Here is a 14,334-nt window from a genome sequence, read left to right as displayed (position 1 = left end):
CAATTGCTGCCCTTTATCATCCTCATCCAAAGCAAATGGCTTGAAATGAAATCATCATCTGATGTGGAAAGATACCAAAGACACTAGGGCGGTGGGTGGACTCATGTGATTTGTGCAAGAGGTAGCAGTCTTGCTAATAAATGACTCCAACCTCAGTTGGCTGTGGCCTGATGATGCAATTTTCCTAGAGAAGGTGGGGGTAAAGTTCAACTTGGTGGATTCTGACATTCTGCCCTCCAAAATAATTTAAACTCCCTGCAGGAAGGTTGAAAAGTTGTCATGGTTTTATTTTCCTTCTCATTTTGCCTTTTCCTTTCTGTTCCTGGCTCCCCTTTACAAGAGAAATCCTGATAAATTACAGTGTTCCTTTTAAATGGAGCATGACCTTATATATCTCTTCTCTCCTTGATTAATATTTTGAGGTAGATGCTATGTTATATCTAACTTTAAATTTTGATGGTTGGGAAGAGATGAAAAAGTTTCATCCTCTAATGTTGAAGGAGCTCACATTTTGTTTAAAAGTGAACAAATCTTGGATCAGAAAGCTTAAGTGAAAAGGTAGGTAACTATTTAAAACTTATTCCTGGTGTTTGTTTGGTCACCTCAAGCCATTTGCTTAGTGATATAAAAATATTCACCAAATGCCAAGCACATCCTTTTTATCTGTTCTTGTGGTTTCTTACCACTTACAGGTTTTTGGTGACTAACATAGGTACATGTTATTACTGGGATCCTTACAATTTCTGTAATGTTTATTTATACGCCTTAATGAAATGGGTTACTCAAAAAGCAATTGCTGAGGATATTAGAAAACGGCAGGCCCAATACATATGACCCTCAGCTACCAAGATAGAAATTGGTTGGAGGTTTCTGTTTTGGGGTTTTTTAGTTTTGTTTTTGTTTTTTGTCTTTTTGCTTGTATTAATTGAAAACAAGAGAAGAATAGAATAGCTTTCATTTTTGTTTTTTTCCATTACAGCATGGTAATTTACAAAACCATGCCTTTTTTGAGGTGGAATGTCAAATAGTGTTCTTGAAGTGTGACAAATTCAATCTGGATCTTGAGAAAGGCTTTGGATAATCAGATTGGTAGAAAAATAGAAAAAAAGCACAAAAGAGGAAAGATGACAGATGGAGGAGGAAGATGAAACACACCACAGAACGAAATGAAGAAGAGTTGTAATGAGATGCCTTTGATCAACCAAATAACGTTAGAACCCCCTCATTTCCTTCCTCAACAGAATAAGTCCTGCTGATGAAAGGAATTAAAGTATTCTCGTTCTTAACGTGATCTTTAACATTTGTACATTCTTCCTACTTTTATACTTTTATGATTATCCCAAGTTGGGAAAATATTTGCCTTCCCCCATCTCTTCATTTGGTTTTAAAACAAAGAAACCTGGCTGGTTAAGAAGTGACCAAAGATTATCTTCCCTGCGCCTGAAGTACCCTCAATTTAGTACAAGGAAAATATAACTTATTTGTTGGGATTCATGGAGACCCTTGGCCCTAATTTCTTTGGCATCAGTTTTCAGTTTTTAAGTGTTGTGCTTCCATCCTGTAGATACAGGTAGAGAAAGGAAAAACATCAAATCTTGTTCTTTCAATCCCTTTTATGGAAAGTATATAGGAACTACTTTTTCCTTCAGAAATCTTTTTTTAGAGTATTTCAGAAGCCCCTCTCTTCTCCTTCAGAGATGGGAATGTTCTTCCCAGAATCATTAAGTTATAAAAATTGCACCAGGGCTTTCAGCTGTTTGACAGGTTTTTGATTGCAATGCTCCGAGATGAAATCAATAATTCTTTTCACCCTCAAATAGTAAGTACACATAAATGTTTATTGAGTGAATAAAGGAAACACTTGCAAACAGCTTGAATTATCTATGAGAAGAGAGAAGAGTTGGAACTGGACTCTAGGATATTACTAGAGAAAATGTGGAGTCTAATAATCTATATTGGCTTGGGTCTCATCTGAGAATACAGAAGGTTAGCCATTCAAATTGTTTCCTTTACAAATGAACAAAAGTAGGAAGAGCCTTTGTCATAGCTTAGAAGGGAAAAAAGGATATTTCTTTCTCCAGGATAGAAATATGAGGAATAACACAGGAATATTCTTTAGTTCATTCATCATCCGCTCTATGTCATGCTCTCTCACAGGCACCTTAAGACCCAATATGAATCTCAATGAACTCTGGAACTGAGCACACGTATAGGGAGAGAGAGAGAGAGATCAATACATTAAAAAAGCACAGAGTGTGGCTGTTTCTAGAATACAAGTCTGGCCCAAGAATAGTGGGGCTTCAGAGATGATTTCAAAGATGAAGGGGCCTTTGAGCTGAGCTTTGGAAAGATGAGGCACTTGCCAGCTCAGTAAGTTGAAGAAGAAACGTTCTAGGAAGGGCAGTGGCCTGACAAAAGACAGAGGCTTGGGACAGACACGGTTTCATGAAAGTGCCATTTTGAAATCAAACCAGGCTGGATTTTTCTACTGAATTCCTGGCTTTTGCTGTAATTATGACTAACTTCTATGTTTTGTGGATAGCAGTATAGACAAATACAAAAAAAGACCTCTTTTCACTAATGTTCAGGTGTTATTTTTTACTCTTAGAACCATTCCATGTCCACTCAGGGACAAAATGGCTAAAATAATAGTCAGTGGTTAGAAAGAAGAGCCCAGGCCCGTGTGTTTCACAGCTCCAGAGGGCACCATTCACGCTGCATTCTGGAGTTACAGATTGTGCCAACCTTACTTGAAAGCCTCATTTATTTTCTGAGATACACACACATACACATGAATTTACACTAACCTCAGTTTCTAATAAGTAGCTCAGACCTTTGCTGCACCATCTCAAGAATTATAGAATAATTATTTTTTCCAAAGTCCAAGTATATTGAGCACCAGCTAAAATGCAGTTAGTTACAATACACATTGTCTAATTATGCAAGATGCCATCTCAAACCTTGCAAATCTCTACAAGCTGAAGACCTGCCTTCCTTAAAGCCCAGTGAAGCTCTTTATGTCATTATGGGTATGGGGGAGCTGATGATTATCCTCCTAACCCATTGGTGCTCATCAGTTAAGTAGGATTTTCAAAACAAGGATCTTGAAGAAATGATCTGAGTGAAATTGAGATACTGAAATGAGGAGACCCCAGACTTTCCCTCTGGAATCAGTCAAAATGGTGCCCGTATTCTTCTCCTTTCTCCACTCTTCTCAAGTTTTGCCCTTATATTTCCTCTAGTTCTTTAGTCCTTACAAAGCAATTTTATTACATCTATTATTATCTCATTTGATTTCTGCAACAAAATTATGAGATATACCTTATATTAATACCCCGTTTTGCAGATGAGGAAGCTGAAGTTCCAAAGCGCTCTACACCTCACTAATACGATGGCACTGCAAGTCCAGTCAGGATAGTTTACTTCTGAAACTTACACATTTTCAGTCTTCCCTATAGTTTGTAATCCAAGCCTCTTCATGTTTTATCTAGTACATTTCAACCATTTCATACTGCCTATCAAGTTAATACAAGCAGCAATATTTATATAGCATTAACTATGTACTAAGCCTGATATTAAGGGCACTGTGTATAGTAACAGATCTTCTGAAGATCCTTTGAAGACACTGAATCACTAATTCACCATGTGACCTTGAAGAAATCCCTGAACGTTTTTGAACCTCAGTTCTCTCCTATGTAAAATGACTAGCTTGGATTAGAACAGAGATATAAGAAACAGATTTTAATCAAGATTGCCCTTTGACCAACTGGTAGTAGCTGCCTGAAGAATTGTATTGAAAAGTATTGAGGCCAAGGGAGGCTCAGCAGTAATTCGGGCAATGATCGATTTGTGATGCATGTCGAGCGTTCGGAAGGGGGAGTGACATCATCATGTGCTGCAGACTTTCCACCTGTAAACCACATGAACTCCAAACCCTTTCTTAGCGCTAACATTCTGTGGCTCTAGGAACCCAGTTAATTCCTCATAATTTATCCAGTGCAGACACTAAACACTACATTTAGAACATTTAATGTCCTGCCACTGGTCTTTACTTCCCTCCTCTCTCTTTTCTAGTTTTGAAAAAGTTCTAAAAAAGAACAACTTGTTTTTCCTTATCATGAGGGCATATTTGGGTCTTACTCCAAATCCCTCTTACTGTGACTTGCTTCCAGTTTAAAGATGGTGTTCGTGGAGTTGGTTACAGCGGTGTCTGCCAAGTCTCTGCCAACCACAGGCGTCCACCCCCAGTACTGTGCCGCTCTCCCCTTTCCAGCCATGCAGTTGCCAAAACAAGACCAAGTAATTGTTCATACCCTTGTGTCGGCTGTTATTTCTGAGTGCCGACACCTCCTGAGCAAAAGATAGAAAAACTACTAAGGATGACTATTTTATGGAGATGACACAGCAGCATTTTAAAAAAAAAAAAGAGTTGGCGTTTGCAGATGGAGCACCTTATGCCCTGTCAGTGACTGTGACCCAGGTTCAGCTCCTTTCTCTGCCACCCACCGTTTGTTCATTTGTAAGTTCTGGCCCTATATCCCAGCCTCCACAGAGAATTCTACATCTCTGGCCTTTTTGAGACAGTGCCATATACTCAACAAGGCGTCAAAAAAGGTGTAGTTTTGAATGTTGACTCTACTACTTACTAACTGAGGAAACAGGCCCTGTCTCTGAGCCTCAGCTTCTTCATCTGTAAGGTGGAGATCATCAGAGCACCTACCTCAAAATAAATGGCTGTGAAAAATAGGAGGCAATGGCTGTGAAAGCCTTTTATAGCCTGTAAAGTGCTATGCAGACATGAATTATCTTTCTTTCATTGCTGTGGCTTTTTTATTTCTCCCCCTCGTAACCTCCCTCCCACTACCCCTAGGGCTTTTCATTCTTGAACATGAAAGTGAAAATTGGTTTCAGGTGCTGAGTTCACAGTTGTTATGTAATACCAGCCGCCATAGCATCCCTGCAGGCTTCCTTACATAGTGCCTGATTGTCACAGGGTCTTCAGAATTGGGATGGGCCTTGACATAAGGGATGCTGTCACTGCTGTCTGCCAGTCTCACTGCTCTGAACAAGAACCAGTGCTTTTTGTAGGTTAGAAGTAAACCAAAAAGCAATGGATAAATGAAGAACTGCAGAACTCTGTTCTAACAAAGTCAGTCAAAGCTATGTTGCTTTGTCCTAGTTTTCTGAATCACACATTGTAGTTACTGACACCAAATATTTTATTTAAGGTTTGCCTTTAGAATGTCCCATCAGAATGATTTGCAAGGCCATTGTAAAGAGATTCCCATGGGAACACGAGGTGTTCTATTTATTTAGAGAAAACCACACTTCCCAAAATGAAAGCATATAGACAGAAACACAAAGCAGAACCTGTCTTTGGCTTCTTTTCTCATCCTGTCTCCTACCACTAGAATCAGAATGCAAATTCATTGTCCTCTTTCTTTATGTTAAGTACTGGGGACACAGTGGTGACTGTGGTATGGGATTCCCAGTCTGGTGCAGAGGCATAAGTATCACCTGATATTTAAAACCTCTGTTATCTATCCCATGGTCAGGATTCTCCTACCACATATTAATCGTTCCATGGAGATTTCTCTGGACGTTAGTCTAACATTGCAGTATTAGTCTACCATGCTTCTGTCTCTAAAGCTGTGCTTTTTTTCCCCCAACCATTTTTACACTTATCCTCTGAATTCCTATGACCTCTGCATATCTCAGCCTTTACATAACTAGAGCTTAGCAATCAATCACCTTTATTATTTTTTGGCCCAGCCTCTGTAAATTTTAGTCGTTTCATTTTTTTTTTTTTAAGGGAATCACTTTTTCCTGAATAAAAAAAAAAAGTCATGAATCTGATTCCTCACATACCAAACCCCTGCCCTGATGTGGGAAGGTCCCCTGAACACTTTTGGAGCAGCCGTGAGTAGGTTCCACTTAGAAGAAGCACCAATGCCTGTTCTCCGTGACTTTAGGAGGTAGCCTAGTGGTGCCATTCTGAGAGTGGGCCCTGCTTGAGGTGAGATGTGGCGCAGGCCCGGGGCCACTTCTCACACTTGAAAAAGTGACACCCTCACTCCCCCCCCACCCCCACCCCAGGGAAGACAGCTGTAATTCACAGCTTTACCCATATATCGCTTAATTTCCCAAAATCAGTTGTCATTATCAAAACTGTCTGTAATACTAACTCCTTTTATGAAATTAACTCACCCGAGGCTGTGACTTCTGAAGCACATGGCTTTGACAGACTGTGAATGTGTTTCAGGGGCTATGAGGAGATAAAGCAGTGAGACTCATTGCCGTTTGGTTTCAGGAAACAGTACCACGTATTACACTCCTCTATAGAAAAGCATACAAAAAGCCCTTTTCAACAGCCCTGAACAATTTCCCCACCAAAAGATAATTGGTCCTGGGCCTATGCAAATAAAAGAATAGAGCCTTCGGGATTTGCAGCTGAATCAGACTAATCTCGTGCCTAGTTCATCAACTGGGCAAAATAGATGATTAAAAAAATAATTGCCTGAAACCAATTTACTTTTCATGGTTATGTGTTGACTTGAGGCTCATCGTGAATCGGAAGGCTTATAGCAAATGACACTGGAGGGGGCCGACCCTTATGCTACATTGTCTTCCTTCCTTCTCTTTTCAAAGTTTCAAGGCTAGATTTAGCAGCAATTAGAACCAGTGATATAGGGTCCTCCTCAATTTTTTTATCTTCTTAATTGACCCAGCGTTTTCTTGATGAATTAACAGAGTAAAATCCTCCGAGCCCTGTAGTGTGTGCTGATGAAGTTTTTGTCTCGTAAATGAAACAAGCAGACATTTGCTTTTGAACGTTCTTCTTTGGGAAATAAAATGGAAGATGAAATAAAAGGTCCAGAAATTCTGGTAATGTAGCAGTAAACTATTGGAAGGACCCTCTCCTTGAACTCAGTGGGTTCCTTTTAAGTAGGAATGCTGGATATGAGGCCATAGTGCTGCATTTCTCAGTGTCAGACGGAAGGCGGTCTCTTAGACGGCCAGCCTCCAGTTGTTCCTTAGACTTATGACCTTCGATCACCTGACACTGTAATACTGCTAAACAGCTTTATGGGGGTGAAGGGATTTGGGGAATAGTTCAAGGAGGGAGAGAGCAGGGAAATTAACCCTGAAGTGGGTCTGTTTCCTGGGTTGCAGAGCAGGACTTGTAGCTGTGGTTTGTGATTGGTTGTTAGTCCACCGTAATTTTCCTTTTTTCTCTTCTCAGGAGGACAGGAAGACTTCATTCTTTCTTATGAGCCTGTCACAAGACAGGAAAGTAAGTTTCCCAGCATGCTTTGGTTCCTGATTGACACCATTACAGAAGGGAAGAGTGAAGGACTAAGGAAAATAAACTCCTTAATAGTCAGCAGTTCCCAGGCCAGACCGTGCTCTCTCTTTGGCCCTGTGACCAAGCAAACAGCTTCCCTGCTGAATGTGGGCAATGACAGCTCCCAAGAGAATGGAACTGCCCTCCAGATGGGAACGAGCACATCCAAATCATAAAGAGCCCCACCTGCAGGATCGATGCATAAAATCTCCATGCAGATTGACATCCACTCAGTATTAAGAAGGGCTTTTTAACAGACCTGTTGTAAGGTATAAGCTACCTTCTAGGCTGCTCCGAAGCCTGGGAGGAATTTATACAGAGGCTAATGGCGTCAGAGGAGGAATTGTACCAAATGAACTTTAGAGTTCCTTGTAACCCCATGATCACAAAGGAATTGGGAAAATCCAAGCAGAGTATAGAGAGTATTTTGAGCTAAGGAAAAGAAATTACAAAAACATAAGGTGTGGGCTTCGCTGGTGGCGCAGTGGTTGAGAGTCGCCTGCCGATGCAGGGGACACCGGATCGTGCCCTGGTTCCCACATGCCGCGGAGTGGCTGGGCCCGTGAGCCATGGCCGCTGAGCCTGTGCGTCCGGAGCCTGTGCTCCGCAACGGGAGAGGCCACAACAGTGAGAGGCCCGCATACCGCAAAAAACCCCAAAAAATCAAAACATAAGGTGTCATTACTGCAGATGATTACTTTTTAAAGTCATTGCCTAAACAATGGTCAAATAGCTACTTTTTCTCCCATTCAATTGACTAAATTCAGTAGTTGTTTTGACATTGTGTAGGCATAACTGTAGAGTAAGCAAAACCTCTCCAAATGTTTCTTTTCATTGACAGACACTGCAGTTGTTTTTCCCTGCAGAAAGTAGACTCAGCCAACACACTGTGTTAAACATCAATTTCCCTATGCAGGGCTGTATGGGCAGTTTATCCACCGAAGTAATACCCTTACCAGTTCTTGGTGTTTGGCAGTTTTGCCTTAAGACCACAGTGGTTTCCAACTCTTTCTCCTCATCTGCATCTTCCTTTCCATTTCTGCAGTAAACTATACCCGGCCAGTGATTATCCTGGGCCCCATGAAGGATCGGATCAATGATGACTTGATATCAGAATTCCCTGACAAATTTGGCTCCTGTGTGCCTCGTAAGTATCTAAACAAAGCTTGTCTCCTTTTGAGATGATAAAATGTAATTCTCTTCCTGCAGTAGTCTCTCCAGTGATTCAGATACCATCAGTTACCTAGTTTCCAGGCATCTCATTTAATTTTCCCCGCCGAACACGTTTCATCTACGCTGCCATGTGTTGTTCTCTATTTAGTGAGTAAATGATGTGGTCCCCTAGAGGGCAGGATGAATCCTTTCTTTGTATCTCCCACAGCATTTAAAATAGTATAGGTTTGTTTGTTTTATTTTTAAAAAGGGACCTCCCTGGTGGTCCAGTGGTAATGAATCCGCCTTATGATGCAGGGGATGCGGGTTCCATCCCTGGTCAGGGAACTAAGATCCCACATACCACGGGGCAACTAAGCCCGCATGCCACAAACTACAGAGCCCACGCACCCTGGAGCCTGCGCACCACAACCAGAGAAGAGAAAAACCTGCAGGCCACAACTAGAGAGAAGCCCACGCACTACAGCAAAGAGCCCACGCGCTGCAACGAAAGATCCCGCATGCTGCAGCTAAGACCCGATGCAGCCAAAAATAAATAAATAATATATATTTTTTAATAAATAAAATAGCATAGGATTATTGATAGGCATCAGTATGTTCTTATTGATTGATGGAAATGCCACTGAAGCATTTTTTCCCATAGAATAACATTACCGAACCAGGTTCGCTGAGATGCCGAGGTTTGCAACAAAGAAAGGGTTAATTCACGAGGCAGCCAAGTGAAGAGATTGGAGAACGAATCTCAGACTCTCAGACTCGCTGCCTTCTCGAAGGCGAAGGCGAGAAACGGGATATTTGTGGGACGAAGGAGCAGGGTGGTCTGAGGTGTGGGGAGCATGGGGAAGGGTGATTGGAAATAAGAAAAAGGTGAGGTAAATGTCATTCTGTGCAGGTGCAGGTAAGCTACAGGCTTCCTCATGGCAAGCATGTTCAGAAAATCACAGCATTAGCATGTTCTGAGGGTGGAGTTTGGGACCCCCTGATGTCAGGTCACCAAGTGGACATTGGCACTTGCCCAGTTGGAGGGTCGGTGGTCTTAACCAGCTCAAGCTCGAACTGGACGCAGCTGACTCTGAGTTCCTGAAAAACAGTTCAGGCAAACACATCGTTTGGGTTGTGTGACGCTTGGAGGACCTGCAAGGTTTTTTTGTAACAACAAAGTGAGCTCAATCAGTGAAGGCAGGTTGCAGGTTTAATGGATCTAACTGGTGATCACCCTCAGTTACAAGAAAAGAGATCAGAAACAAAGCCATCTATTAAAATCACCTCAGGATGACTTAGGACCATGTGTCATTGCAAAACAAAATAGCCTTTCCCAAGTGTTTCACAGCCTCAGGAGTTGGGAAGATGCAGACAAGAAGGATTATAAAATTTTAACCCACCCTCCTGGCCACTGCAAACTTTAATCTGCTTTCTTGTCATTATGGACAATCATCAGGTCTCCTGGTCCCTCTGGTACACTCAGGGCTACATGCCTGTAAGAGGCTATCTGCTCTCCTTCCTCCCATTTGCCACCCACCCACTCACCACTTCCATCTCTACTCCCACTGTGTCACATAAAAATACATAGAGGCCTTCTGTGTACATAGACAAACCCACCAGGGAATTTTAATTTATTAGATCATCGAGCTCTTAAATCTGATCTCAACAGATATTTCTTTCTCACTCTGCAGTTTTTAAGCTTTATGCTCTGAAGTGTCTCTTACATTTCAAGACTGCAAATGTCTCCCGGAATACAGAAGAATAGCAAGAATTGCATGTGTGCAGTACATGGGCAGGAGGGAACTAGGACGACTGTGCTATCTCATGAAACTGTTCCCAGCAAGGGTTCTGGGAAGAGACCTTGCCACAGAGCATACCCTGAGAGAGACTCCAGATAGAAATGATCAGGTCAAACCCTAGGCCATTTGTCACAGCTCCCAGCTTGTTCCTCCACTTTTGAAAGAAAAAAAAAATCCTTTAACACCATTTTTACTTCCCCTCCACCTTGCATAGTCTCCTCTTTCTCTTTTTATAATTAATAGCACTATTTTATGAAAATCAATACATGTTCATTGTACAAAACATGGAAAATGATAAAAAGTTAAACAAGAAAATAAAAATACAGAATCCCACAAGGTACCCAGAAGTAACATCGCTGCTAATATTTTCATAGATTTCTACCTATTCTTTCTTTTCATGCATTTTCTCCCATGATTAGGCATATATTAGATAGATAGATATTTTTTGCTTAATATCATTTAAAATTTTATAACTATTTTAAATGATTATTATATCATAATTAATACTTTCTCACTTATGGGTATTTTGGGTTTTCTCTACTTTTCAATATTATGAATTATAACTCAAATACAATTATAATTATGTGTTATAATTATTTATAATTTATAAATTAATGTAGTGAATATCTTTAAGGATAAAACTTCATCCAAAGTTTTGATTTTTTTTTTTTTTTTGCGGTACACGGGCCTCTCACTGTTGTGGCCTCTCCCGTTGTGGAGCAGAGGCTCCGGCCATGGCTCACGGGCCCAGCCGCTCCGCGACATGTGGGATCTTCCCGGACCGGGGTACAAACCCGCATCCCCTGCATCGGCAGGCGGACTCTCAACCACTGCGCCACCAGGGAAGCCCCAAAGTTTTGATAATTTTTAAAGATGGATTTCTAGGAAAAATATCTGGGTAAAAGATCAAAAATATTTTAACATTTTTTTAATGTTAAGGATAAATTATATTTAACCCAATATATCCAGAACAATACCATTTCAATTGTAATCAGTATAAAAATTATTGAGGTATTTCATAATTTTTGGTAGTAAGTCTTGGAAATCCAGTGTGTATTGTACATGTATGGACCAGCCCCATTTTAAGTGCTCTTGAATGGGGCTGCTGGTGACCACACTGAGCAATGCAGGTATAGAATGTATCTTACTCCCTCCTGTATTCTTTCTTTTTAATACAATTTTTAAAGATTACTTTCCATTTACAGTTATTACAAAATTATTGGCTATATTCCCAGTGTTGTACAATACATCCTTGAGCCTATCTTACACCCAGTAGTTTGTACCTCCCACCCCCTCACCCCTAATATTGCCCCTCCCCCCCATAACCACTAGTTTGTTCTCTGTGTCTGTGAGTTTGCTTCTTTTTTGTTACATTCACTAGTTTGTTGTATTTCTTAGATTCCACATATAAGTGATATCATGCAACATTTATCTTAATGTTTTTTTTTTATTTATAACGTTAAATTATTTTCCCTTCTCTTCTTACCAAAAAGTTTAACCATTTCTATCTATGGTTAGAGTTGATGACTTTTAGTCCCTCCTTAACTGTGACCGTCTCATTTTACATCTTTTAAAATCCCCGGATATATTTATACTGCATGTCCATTTTTTAATATGAGACATTTTTTTACTTCTTTGCTTGTCCCATAATCTTTTATCATGTGCTAGACATAGTGATGCTACATTATTGGGCATCTGGATTTTGTTATCTTCCTTTATAGAATATTAAGTTTTTGTTCTGGCAGGTAATAATTTACTGACAAATCAGCTTCTTCCAGTTTTGACTTGATTTTAGGGTTTGTGAAGGTGGGTCTAGAGTAAGTCGAGAGTAACCTCATAACATGCGGCCCTTCTGGCGTCTCAACCAAATGCACAGTCTGGCTGAACTTCAGAGTCTCCTAGCACTACATGACCTCTAGACACTCTCCATTTGGAAATGAAAATGGAGTAAATGTGGAGTCCCTTCGTGTTGCTCTTAAGTATTACAGCCCAACACTGCCTGTTGTCTGATGCCTGAAAATATATTTCCATATATTTTATCTAGTTTTATAGTCTTTACAGTGGGAGGTTAAGCCTGGGACCTGCTACTATGTCATGGTCCTTCATATTACATATTTTTATATATCTATGCTGAGGGTGTAAAAATATATGTATAAAGGAAGTTTATGAGTATAAAGTTACCTTATTTTCATCTTTTTTGTTTTATAAAGATACTACGAGGCCAAAGCGTGACTACGAGGTGGATGGCAGAGACTATCACTTTGTCATTTCCAGAGAACAGATGGAGAAAGACATCCAAGAGCACAAGTTTATAGAAGCCGGCCAGTACAATGACAACTTGTATGGAACCAGTGTGCAGTCTGTGAGATTTGTAGCAGAAAGGGTATGTTCCCCAATCATCTTACGTCTCTCCTGAAGAAGGTTCCCAGGTGGCAAACTGCATTTTTTTGGTCATTACTCTTTCCTGATTTCAGCTGTAAATTTTGATTAAATATTCCTTTTAAGACCTCTAAGCAGAGATTCCCTTTAGAGCAAGATCATTAATCTTTATTCTAATCTCAATAAAGACTGACCTGGCGGGGAGAGGAGGAAAGGGAGCTATAAACCTGAAGGCAATTAACAGCTTGAAGCTTATGGAGATTCACTTTATCCTTGACTCACTTCTCTTTGGCCACAACATTGAATTTACTTTAAAAACTTTGTCACTCTTCGTTGTTTAGATCAGGGTCCTCAGTTCTTTTTGTTAGCAGGAGTTAACTTTTCATCTCCCTGAAAACTCGAGATCCTCCTGGTGGAGGGGTAGATAGATGGGGAGGACTGCCTGGCCTGTTGCTGGCAGACATTTTAACTCAGAGGAGGTGTAGATGCTGTGATTCTCCTCCTCCTGATGATTTCATGGGCGTGGAAATGAGAAGAACGTTCAAGAGAGAATAGGATAGGAAAGCACTTCAGTGTACCTTTAAGATCTGCCTAAGGAAAGATCCTAATCTCCTATGAACACAGAGAACCAATTTCATAGAAGAAAAAAAAGAGTTAAGAGGCAATCATATTTGTTGGATTGATTGGATTTGACACAACCTTTTCCCCCCCTTTTAATGTATTGGTGAAAAAGATTAAACAAGAAATGTTCCTGTCTGTCTGAGAATACAGTAAGAAGGTGGTCTGCTTTCTTCTCTCTGGAAAGCTGGCTTCTTTGAGCTATATCATACTGTTTCGAATCAGCTTCCCGGATAATGGCATCTATTCTCGTAGACACAACCTTTGTTACCTCGAACTGTTCTGGCCAGTGAATAATCAAACTGCATTTAGACATTTTATATAACTGCTGCATTTCACACATAGCAAACTTGGAATTTATGTAAGTGGTAAAGGCTTGAGCCACCTTAGTGTGTTTCTCCTATAAAAGCTCAAGTACTCACTGGACTCTCTTCATTTTTACACGGATATTATGGATGAGTTTTTATCCCCTTTTATTGATTTGGGACTATTTCTATTTGCATAGTATGCTTTTTCTCTTCTTTTGTAAAGCTCTTTAGCCTCGGGGTAATGAAGCCATTTCCCTCCAGGAGGCAGAATATGATGTGAGGCAAATGTGTCTGTTTTTCCAGAAATACTTTATAAAGCAGCTCCTTGCTCTGAGCACTCATTGCAGTGGAAAGCAAGTTAAATGAGGTGTGCTATAGTGTAATAGGGTTTTTATTTGTTAAGAAACAAGATATTTAAACACTATGTAAGCCTATCTCTCAACATTTAAGATAAAATATTTAAGGTAACTCTTTGTGTCTGTCCTTGCTTTATACTAGACTGAGCATATCGAAGGCAGGATACATATAAACACTCAGCAGATGTTTATGGGATTGTTCTAAACTCACATTACCATTCTTCCAGATTTAACGTTGGTCAGGGTGAGACAATAAGGTATCTATTTATTTCAACCAATAAGACTTGGGTTTGAGACTTTGGGCAAGTTAGTATTTTTAAGCCTTAGTCTTTTCTTCTGTAAAATGCAGTTGATAATATGTACCTCATAGGTAG

At 40.3% G+C, this 14,334-nt stretch overlaps 1 protein-coding gene across 28 annotated transcripts in view; it reads left to right on the top strand.

Annotated features, from left to right (window-relative positions):
• Positions 1-14,334, top strand: part of DLG2 (discs large MAGUK scaffold protein 2) — a 2,044,900-nt gene that overhangs the window by 2,018,520 nt on the left and 12,046 nt on the right. For all 28 annotated transcript variants that reach the window (XM_049713435.1, XM_049713436.1, XM_033431831.2 and 25 more), the window contains 3 exons: positions 7,244-7,294; positions 8,391-8,492; positions 12,510-12,682. In XM_049713435.1, coding sequence (XP_049569392.1) covers positions 7,244-7,294; positions 8,391-8,492; positions 12,510-12,682 — 326 coding nt within the window. The remainder of the gene's footprint in view (positions 1-7,243; positions 7,295-8,390; positions 8,493-12,509; positions 12,683-14,334) is intronic.

The sequence above is a fragment of the Orcinus orca genome, chromosome 8 (assembly GCF_937001465.1).
Source record: "Orcinus orca chromosome 8, mOrcOrc1.1, whole genome shotgun sequence".
In the NCBI taxonomy this organism is placed as follows: domain Eukaryota; kingdom Metazoa; phylum Chordata; class Mammalia; order Artiodactyla; family Delphinidae; genus Orcinus; species Orcinus orca.
This window is presented reverse-complemented; position numbering and strand designations above follow the sequence as displayed.